Source organism: Mesitornis unicolor, unplaced genomic scaffold (assembly GCF_000695765.1).
Source record: "Mesitornis unicolor isolate BGI_N332 unplaced genomic scaffold, ASM69576v1 scaffold17728, whole genome shotgun sequence".
NCBI classification, from domain to species: Eukaryota; Metazoa; Chordata; class Aves; order Mesitornithiformes; family Mesitornithidae; genus Mesitornis; species Mesitornis unicolor.
Window position 1 is genome coordinate 1 of NW_010199955.1, and position 11026 is coordinate 11026.

At 40.4% G+C, this 11026-nt stretch overlaps 1 protein-coding gene across 1 annotated transcript in view; it reads left to right on the forward strand.

Moving 5' to 3' along the window:
- The first annotated feature begins 2472 nt into the window (after positions 1-2472).
- Positions 2473-11026, forward strand: part of GGPS1 (geranylgeranyl diphosphate synthase 1) — a 14087-nt gene continuing 5533 nt past the window's right edge. The window contains exon 1 of the mRNA XM_010189593.1: positions 2473-2567. Within this exon, the coding sequence (XP_010187895.1) occupies positions 2501-2567 (67 nt within the window). The 5' untranslated portion in view covers positions 2473-2500. The remainder of the gene's footprint in view (positions 2568-11026) is intronic.

Genomic DNA, 11026 nt, shown 5'->3' on the forward strand with positions numbered 1-11026 from the left:
CGTTCTGTGATTCTGTGATTCTGTGAAGTCTCATATTATTCTTGCTTATGGGCCTTTATATGCAGCTTCATTTACATGTTTCTTTATCAGGTGTCCCTTTCTCTGTAGAAGTGTGGAGGAGGTTCTGTTCACTTGTTTTTGTTTTGTTGGGTGTGTTTGACATGCAGCTGTCTGATGAATAATTAGACTGTTTCTCTTTTCCTTAGTGGAGGTTACTAATCACTTCATTTAAAGGTAGCATAGCAGTCTAGAAAACTTTAAATGTCGTGATGTAAGCTAAGTTACCCTGCACTCTGTCTGCTAGCTTTTTTTGCCTCCCTTTCAATAAAAAAAAAATAAAAATATGATCTTGGTACTTGTGGGAGAACCTGGCTTATATTCTGCTGGTAAGCAACATTTCAGGTGAACTCCTATTAGTTTTGTGCTGAAAGATGCAAATATTTAGTTTGATGCTATGTAATGCTGGTGAATTTCAAGTTAGTCGAGAATTCTGAATAATGGCCTACAGACAGGCAAGAAACCTCTTAATTCCCTGAGTGCAGAGAAAGAACTTTAATATTTACTTTTAAGCTGAAATTTTACAAAGAAGCAATTCCAACCCTAACATCTCTTCCCAACTCTGTTGGATAGCTAGGCACTTCCAGTTCTAAACCATCTGTGTAGCTTTTTGACAAATAATAGTCACAGGAGAGCTGTTAAGTTGATAGTGTGTCCCTATCTCCGTCTCTACCAGCTTCTTTCTGCTTAAAACATCTGGAGGTGGACTGTGATAATCTTTTTGATTTCACTTCCTCACTGAAGTCCTTTGAGACTTAGCCTTGATATGTAAGGGTACAGTTTGACAGCTGACTCTCAGTGACTGGCTTAAAAGCAGCTTCTATCCCTTCAGTTACACCAACAAGCTGAAAACAATACAGGGAGTCAAGGGTGTAAAATCTGATTTAGATGCTGTGTGGCCTGACTGCTAGTTGTGCTGGCACACCATGGAATAGGGGGGGAAAGCTGCACTACTGCTTGTAGCATTACTGCTAAGAAACTATGCAAAACGTTCCCAAAAGGTGCAGTCTTACGAGCATTTTGTTGGCAACTGTGCGTTTGCTTAAGTAGTTCTTTCTTGGCCCTGAAGTGCTGATGCTTTTGATTAACATACACAGTGAAGCAAATAAAGGAATTGATCCAAACCTAAGCATGGAAAATAGTTACTAATGCCGATCAGTTTCCAAGTTTGGATGGCTACAAATACTTGTGGGTGTGAAGGGTGGGAGTGAGGATAGGCAGGAACTGATTGAGCTATACTGAAGGAGAGAGGTCATGAATGTTGAGGAATACAAGTTTGCCCAGGTAGCTTAAGATGCAGCAGTGATCTTAATGCTTTGAGCTTTTGATTGGAAAGTATTGGTGGATTAATTTGAGCAAGTGTAGAACATGGCTTATTCCACTCAGGTTAACCACTCCCTTTAATGTACCTACATTAAAAATACATCAGTCCATACATAAAAATATTACTTGAAAAATAGTTATTTTTATGGGTAATTTATATAACTATTCAGTTGCTCCAGGGGCAAAAGATACATCCTTTCCAGAATGCTAGCTAAGTAGCTGAGAAATGATGCTGAAGTAGCATGACACTTTATGCTACTGCTGCAGTTCCTGTCTTAAAATGACATTAGAAGAATTGTTTTGAGCTGCTGCATCTGCAGTGCAGCAGGGAAGGCTAGAGGTGAAAGAACAGAAAATCTATTATAGAAAACAGTCTGAAAGAATGCAGATACAGATGACTAAAGGTATGTGAACTGAAACCATAGTCAATGGAAAATTGTTGATCTCTGTAGAGACTGGATCCTAAAAGATTTATCATAAGAATCTGTGATGTATATAGTATATGGGAAAGTGTGTAAAGATGTATGTATGCTTCAACAAAGGTAAGAAAAGGGTATATTCCTGTTCTGCCTTCTGAAACGGAACTGAAGAATTCTATCAGAAGGCTGAAGCTGGTGTTCATCTTGTTTAGGATGCCTTGGCGTGAGGTGTATTTTCTGCTCTTGGTCATCTCCGCTTTTGTATGAGGAAAGCATTTAGGAAGGTCCAATCAGATTAGTTGTGTGAGGTTTTGTATGTGCCGAGTGTCTTCTCTGAAGACTTAGTGGAGCTTCATTGTTGTGAATGCTAATGCTTTAAATTCTTCTCTATTATTGAAGCCCTCTAATACATATAAAAGAGCAAACAAATTCTAGGAGGTGGTTTAAACTATTCTTGAATAATTAAAGAAAACCATATTTAATGCGTATGTTTCTTTTCTAAATGACATCCAGAGAACTTTTTTTATGTGGTGAAGGTAGTATTTACTGGATATGTCATACTCAGAATTGGAGTATTTGCACCTAACCTTGAAGTCAGCTGACTTTATTAATTTTATTCATCTGTTTTCTTTCTTCCCTGATTTTTCGTCTAAGCAGTGTTAATTTCTTTAACAGTGAACTACTTCTTATGAAATAAAGAAATGGATGGGATGGATGAAACATCTAAAAGAATCCTAGAGCCATACCAGTATTTACTTCAACTACCAGGCAAGTTTCTTTGTACTGTGCCATTTTTGAATATCGACATTGTTTTTGTAGCAACTTTTGTCTGAGGAATTATAAGCCAAGAAGTTTATCCATTCTTGATGTGTGGATTTAAAAGTCATTAAAAGTAACACTTTGCAATATTTGTTCTTTTCTTCGTGTTGTAGAAGCATCCTTTTTTGTGAGATTGATACCATAGCTCTTGAGTCTGTCTGTTGCAGTGTAAGTAGTATTTCAGTTACTGTGTTCTCCATTCAGTGTAGCTGACTTGATTCTTTTTAAAACTGATAAAGGCAACTACTGAAGACTTGATCCCGTTCTTAAAGAGCAAAACATTGTCAGCTCTGAGTTCATCTGCTTGCTGTACTGGACTCAATGGGTTTTGTTGTTTTTCTTTAAAAAGCCTGTTTCTTTTGTGTAATTTCTTCTGCCTGATGTGTAGAGCCAGGCATTCATATGGCAAACTTCAGCTGTCCCTAGATTGCTTCACTTGCCAGAAGATCAGCCAGTCCTTGTCAGGTCACTATCAACACATTCAAATGACGTTTCCAGTCTTGAACAGTACCTATTTTAGCAGAATTCAGGAGGCAGTTTGTTAAAGTATAGATGTGCGTCTCAGAAGCCTCTTTGCTAACTAAACAGCCAGATTGTTTACTGTGGCTTTTGCTTGTACACTTAGCTTGTATGGTCTTCCTTACACTTTATCAAAGTGACTTTGTAAAAATTGTGGCAAAACTACTTTGTCATTAGAACTGTTGCATGATTGCCTTCTGTCTACCTTATATTGCATACAGGTGAAGTTAAGGAAGATACAAAATATGGTAGATATTAAGAAAAATAATTCTGACCAAAATTCTGTTTGATGAAGGCAGAAGACTTTGTCTAGACAAATAGTATAATGAATCACAGGCACAGTGTGAAGTGGCTTTTGCACATCTACAGTGAGACCTGTGTATCAGCAAGGTGGGTCCTGTGGGTCCTAATTATTCCTGTGTATGATGAATTTCATTATTACTCTACAAGTATCTAGAACTGTCTTGTTTACATTAGTGATTTTATTTGACCTTGCAGTTTGTACTAGAGTTGAAAAATAAGAAAAGGAAAGAATTTGGCAGTAATACATCTTTTTAATGCCAGAAAGCTTGTTTCCCATTTCCTCAGTGTATTCCATTTGGGCATGTTGAACTGTGTGGTGGTTTTACTAGATAACTACCTTGAGAATGAGTCTACAATATGCCAGAGAGCTTTCTAAGAGCTGATCCTGAAGAAATTTACTTTCCTACAACACCATCTTTAAGTGTGCTTTTTGTTTGGTTAGATTCTCTTATATAACCAAGCTATATTGTAACACCTCTGCATCTTTAGCTGCTGGTCCTTTTTTAAGGTAGTGTAGGTACCAGGAAAAAAAAAAGCAACATCAAAAAAACACCACCACCACCACCTTGGCTTCCTAATAGGAAACATACAACAGACAGAAAGTGCCAAAAAAAGTATCCTTAGGCTCTTCAACCAAGAGCTAACTTGGCTCTTCAGTTAGCTTTCACTTTAACTGTAAATGCTAGATGCATAATTTAACCTTCCCACCTTGACTTCTGTGGCTAAATTCCTATACTTCCTTGTGAGTTAGTTCAACCCTGATCACACAGTAGTGATTGCTTATATAATGTTACACTTACTGACAGTGCAAGTATTTTATATCCTAGCCTGTTAAGGTATCATAAATCTGATTGCCAACTTTAAATTAATGAGAGATCAACATGTTAGTTTATGTTTTGGAGGTGATGAGAGGCGAGGTATGCTTCTCGCTATGCAAAAATGGTGGTGTGATTCCAAAGGGAAAGCTTCTCTTGAGCTAGGCAGATAAAAGTAACAGGTGAGTAACAGTGAGAGTTGACAATCATATAGCTGAATGTTTACTGGTTTTGAAACACTGTGTCTTCCCCAAAGTCTGCTGTGCCAAGTGCAGATCAGTAGAAGCCAGTTACTTGGGTGAGCCTGGGAATCGGGATGAGCACCAGTGCTTGATGAGTGTGAAAAATTGGGTGCATGCTAGCTGTTCATAAATTAGGGTGGAGCCCAAATGAGTTGCCTGAGTTAATCTAACAAGCTCTTGTTGAAAGAGGCAGTTTCATTCCATCCACTATTCTTCTGGCAGTATTCTCCTGCTTCTTAACTTGGGCCAGTTCTCAGCTTGCTAACCAAATGATTAGGTAGTATCGATCACTGAATCTGTTAAAAACTTGCCTGATTGATTTTTCTCATGTCTTGTTAGTGAGCTGGCACAAGGGTGGGGGCAAGGAACTTTTTCTGTGTTGGATCAGCTTGACCTCTGAGAGGCTTTTGCAGAAAGCTTGGATGAGTGTCAGATATGTACGTTTATGCCTCTACAATAGTTCAGTTACTTATCTTTAAGACTAGTTAAAAAACAAACTCTAAATAGTTTAGTAACCCATGAGAACTTGAATAAGTTTAGATACATATCAATCTTTGCCTAAGTAAAAGGGAATTGTGTAACAGTATTAAGGTGGTTGGGGGCAGGGAAAGTGCCAGCTAATGTTGTCTGTAGAGTTAAGGACACAAGCTTTTATAACTGTTAAGGATTAATCCCTCAATACAAGAGGAAATTGATTACTCCTCTTCCCATTAAAGAAACAGGTCTTTTAATGGTAAGAGTTTGGGGGAGATACTTTAAGCTTGTTTATTTCTTTGACTTCAGTAGCCCTAGGATGGAGAAACTGCTTAAGGTTTTCTATTATTTTGCTACTTTACTGCTAGTAGTTAATTAATGCTTATTCCTTCACTAGCAGAACTTAGTGCTTGGGAAGACGTATGTTCTGAAACAGTAACTTTTCTTGTAAGATCTCAGTGTAGTAGAACATTGCCATACTAGTTTATAGCAGTGTTCTGCTTAAACTAGTATTCTGTACTTTAGTCTCATGAATGTTCAATAAATAGGATTAACTTTTGCAAATTCCAATGTAGCTTGTCTGAAAAATGGCCTGATTCACACAGATGATGAATCTTTTATCTCTGAGTGGCTGAGTTAACAGCAGTAACTGTTCTTATACCACTAAGGAATATATGGAGTTTCAGTTGCAGTAAAACTTTGGTCAACAACTTGCTATTGAAAGGGGTGGATTCTGATCACATTCATGACTGTGCATTTTCTCTTTCATGTGCATTGCTCTGGTCTTGGCTGCAGTCCTTCCTGGCCTTGTTTAGCAAGCTAAACAATCAAGACTGGCTTTTGGTTTTCAGGTTTTCCTACTGGGCTGTTGAACTTGACCAGCTTGGTGGAAGAGTTAAGCAGCACAAGGCATGATCCTTATTACTGGCATAACTTGAAGTGCTACATCAGAGGCCTCAACCTGAGCCAAGTTCCTGAGGGAGGCTGCAGCTCTCCAGGTTCTGAGCTGCAGGGATACCTGGGCTCCCACTGGGCCAGAAGAAAGTGATGTCCCTGCCCCTAAAAGATGTGCAGTCATGGAAATATGTGTGTAACCAAGCAAAGGAGCAGTGGAAGGGGGTCAGCAGACTGCACAGCATCAGAAAAAGCAGAGCAAGAGCCTGAAGGCTCCAAGTATACTGAAGGAGGGGCTGAAGAGTCTGTCCATATCAGGTTGGGAAATGGAGCTGATGGCTTTTAGCACCAGAAGAAAGATTTCTGTTCCTCAAGCAGATGTGCAGTTGCTAAATAGGTTCAATGCACTGGTAAACACATGGCTGGAAGCTCTGTATACAGCAAAGCATCAGACCAGCACCCAGTGACAGCAACAAGTGACAATAGTGGTGAGACTGCTTCCTGCTAAGGGTGACAGAAGCCTCCACCTGGGCTGCTGTCTTAAGGTTTGCTGCTTCTGGGTAGCTCTGATCAAGGATGTTATGGAGGGACTGCCAAGGTGTGTTTCACTCTCAGACTGCTTAACCCTACAGCTCTTCCACTTGAGCACTAATGGGTATAGTGAGGGGATGCCTGGAGCTTGTCAAGCATGACTATGTGGGTTTTGGGATGAGGGCCAAGGGCACAGAAAGCCAAGTGGCTTTTCTCCATGATCCTCAACCCCTTTCCTGTCACCATCAACAGGAACAGACAGATCCTGCCTGTCAACAACTAGTTAGTGGCACAGCTGATATTGATAGCTGAGATGTGGGGTTTATTACCATGGGACTTCCTTTGTAGACAAGGGTTACCAGGAGGGGAGAGAGCACCCACCTGCCTAAATCAGGACAAAAGTGTCTCTGCCAACAGGCTGAGCAACCTGGTGAGAGAGGACTTAAACTAGAAATTACAATAGAGGGGAATGACCCACAATCAAGTAAGGAAATGGTGAGCTTGCAAACAAAGGGTGTAGGCTGATGTGGACAAGAGACACCTAGTGATCACCAGAGCAGAACTGACGCCAGCCTATCCCAAGTGTATGCACTCAAACAAGGAATTACAGACAGGACAACATGATGAGAGAAGCTCTCACTTTCTGGAGGAAATCTGCAGGACTGGTTGCATACACCATGGGTAATGAACAGAAGGAGTTAGAGGTGTGCATGTTGTTGCAGGGCTGCAGTTTTATTGGAGTATCTGAGATGCAGTAGCTTGCATAGCTGGAGTGCTGCAATGGATGGATATGGACTGCCTGGGAAGGCAGTCTGGGGTGGTAAGGAGTGTGAGTTGCCTTTTCTGTGAAAGAGCAGCTGAACTGTGTGGAGCTCTGCCTTCAGTCAGGCGATAAGCCTGCTGAGAGCTTACGAGTTAAGATTAGATCAATAGGGGTGACATGATAGGGGGTCTTTGGTACAGATCTCCTGAGCAAGAAGTAGTAGATGAGGCCTTCAGACAACTGGAAGATGTCTCATGCTTACAAGCCGTGATTCCTCATGTGAGACTTTCAACTACCTCAGTATCTGGTAGTAGAAGCGACAGAGCAGGGCACAGACAATCCAGGAGGTTTCTGGAATGCATTGATGACCACTTGCTAACACAGGTGGTCAAGGAGCTGATGAAGGAGGGCATTATGCTGGACCTCACACTTAGAAACAAGGAAGAATTGGTTAGGACATGAAGACTAGAGGCAACTTTGGCTGCAGTGACCATAGAATGGTGGCATTCAGGATCCTGAAAAGGAACAAGGCAAAAATCAGGATCTACAACCCTGGACTAGTTAACCCTATATTGAACAGGGAAGTTAAGCTAGACAATTCTACAGTGACCTTAATCCATCACAAGTGGCTGCCCAGGTTTAAAAGCGTATTAGACCTGTTCTCTTTGTTATCTTCCTGCAGTTCACTTATGCTAGCTGTAGTGTCCTTGTAGCTGTGTGGGGAGGTTTGCTTGGGGAATTTATCCATTTAACCCTGATCTATCGGAGAACAGAGCTAAACATTAAAGTGTGCGATGTAGTTGAGGTAATGTTGTAGCTTGCTTCCTCCAGAAGGGCAATGCCCCCTTCCCCTGGCTCTCAGCATCTGCTGCTTACCCTGCACTAACTCTGGCAGACCCACTTCATAAGCTGACTCAGTACTTTAAGCTGGCAGAAAGCTAACCTAGCAAAAAGCAGACTGTTTTCTGCTGGGGTAATGAGTTGAATTAGTTTAGTGAGACTCTAATGAGGACTAGGTTAATAGTCCCTCTGCACTTTCCCATGCTGTTCTAGCCCTTTTATGTACCCTCACTGTAAGTCGGGTGCTGCCCTAAGGGCATAGTTTGTGATCACTTTAATGCAGGAAGAGTGAAGAAATACTGATCAGGAGCCTGTCTGGAGCTGGAGGTCTGTGGGTTTTGGGTCTGTACCCTGTCACAAGAACAATTGTGTATACAGCGAGTAAGTCAGGCTGGTGTTTTTTTAATTTCAGAGAAACATCTCATCTGTCTGAAGTGCGAGGGATTGTCCTCAGTACAACATCTTTAACTTAATCTTTGTTTCAAGGATAAGGATATTACATTCATATTTGTAGAAGGAATTTAATCAGAGTGAATTTGCTATATTCTGAATATTTTTTCACACCTTTTCTACCCAGCATTATGAAGGAGGAAAGCTTTCCATAGTTGCTCTTTGATTTGGTTAATATTTGGATTTTAAGCAGATTAAACCAAGTGCATTTAGCCTAACTTTTGTAAAAGCTTGATGGAGTAATGTCTGTTACTGTAGCTCTATACAGGAGAGAGAGCTTCTGATTTTGGAAGTTAGACATCTATATTTTTCAGTTTTGTTTACAATAGCCTACTTAAAACAGTTAACAGAGCAGTGACATGATAATGAAGAAACTGGATATTTCACAGAATGCTTTGGGTTGGAAGGAACCTTTAGAGGTTATCTAGTCCAACCCCCCTGCAGTGAGCATGGACATCCTCAACTAGATCAAGTTGCTCAGAGCCCCATCCAACCTTACTTGAATGTTTCCAGGGCTGGGGCCTCTATCACCTGTCTGAGCAACCTGTTCCTGTGTCTCACCACCTTCACAGTAAAGAATTTCTTCCTAATATCTAGTCTAAGTCTACCTTCTTCCAGTTTAAAACCATTCCCCCTCATTCTATTGCTACCTGCCCTTGTGAAAACTCCCTCCTCAGCTTTCCTGTAGGACCCCTTCAGGAACTGGGAAGATTGCATTCAGAACTGGAAGACCGCAGCCTTCTTTCAGTCATCTGCAAACTTGCTAAGGGTGCACTCAGTCCTGCTGCGTGTGTCAGTGATGAAGATTCTACACAGCACTGGTCCCAGTATTGACCACTGAGGGACACCACTTGTCACTAATCTCCATCTGGACATCAAGCCATTGACCAGTACCCTCTGGATGCAAGTGTTGAGTTTTACTCCTTTTAGTGTCTTTCTAGTGTCCCTGGATTGTTGTCTAGTTTGCGAAGAGGAGAAGTGTGGCAAAGAATGGAGGCTTCTGAGACCAATATCAGAGGGGTTTTGTCTTTTGCCATCATAACATGGCTATAGGCATAAAAAGTGCATACATGAAATCACTGTAATATCACATAGACTAGATAGGATTGACTTCAGAACAAGATAAAGTAGCATTTGTGTAGCAATAATGTTCCTTAAAGGGGCACTCACAAGCAGCACCTATGAATGGAAAGATGAATGCTTCACGACACACTATTTTTCCTTGAATAATAAGTGTCTAGATAGCCTTACTAGTCAAATTAGACAAGTCCAGCAATTCAAATACTGTCTGTACTGAGGAACTGAAGTGGCCAAATCCACTGTGAATGTTGTTAATACATTTAGAGTATGTGCTAGTAGTTATGCTCTTCATTGAGAGAACACTTGTTGCTGTACATCCAGCATTCCACAAGCGTATTTTCTAGGAAACGCATTCAGAAAAACTAAGTAAGCTACCTAATGTAAAGAAGTAGGTGTTGTCTATATTGGTGTAATATAGAAGTGAATAAACAGCTGTAGATAGGGTGTACCTCAATGTGATATTATCTGAGTAGTTTTCTTTATAGGTGTACTGAAATATTTGTTAATATTAATGGCAAGCCATACAGTTTGGCAGATGTTTGTAACAGTTATTCTCAATATTTTTGAGTAATCATTTCTCCTTAGAGTTAACTCATGCAATTATTTAGAAATAAAAGACTGAACCTCTGATGCACGGCATTTTGACTCTCCCTTGTGCAGTACTGGTGGTTACAAGTGTGTAGTGAGTCTGATCAGGGAGCCAATCTGGCCAAAATGTGATCTAATCACATGGACAAAAGGGAGGAAGTCTGAGTGTTCGAAGTGTTTCAGATATTTAGTATCTGCAGGAGATGTTGTCAAAAGCAGGTCTAACTTGAATTGGTTGTGGTGTTTAGTTAACATAAGAGATTTTAAAACTCTTGGGTACTAGTCTAATTTTGTATTTAAATTTGAGCTCTGGTTACCAGTGTTAAAATAGTGAACCTGTAAGTCAGCAAATTGATTTAAATAAACAGGTTTTTTTAAAAAAATAATTAAGAACCAGCTATGTTCTTCCCTGATAACAAGCAAGCCTGACATGGGGACCTTAAAATCTGTTCTGCTCTTTGAGAGACAAGACAATCCCTTCCTCCTGGACAAAGCTTATTAGTGTTTAAAACTGAGCACAGAAAACAGAAATGGAGAACACAAGGCAATGATAGTGTTTATCCAGGGAAGAATGCCCTTTCACACAGGACAGAACCAGAGGACAAAGCTGTTTGGGGGTGGGAAAGAAGCATATTTTCATTAGTCTCTTCTATTGGAAACTGAAAGATGATGGTGATGGGAAGCAGTGGAAATCTTTTGAGAGCTGCGACAAAAAATGAAGCACTTTGAGCCTTTGCTACAGAGCCCAAATCACAAAGCTATTGCTTACCTGGTGGTGACTTAATTAGAAAAGGAAAAATCCTCAGTCCAATTTCTTCAGGGTATATCACTGTAAGTGAATCTACCCATTTTTATTACTCTGTTTTGTATTGTGTTGGTCACACAGCAATAGAGAAGCCTTAGGGAAAG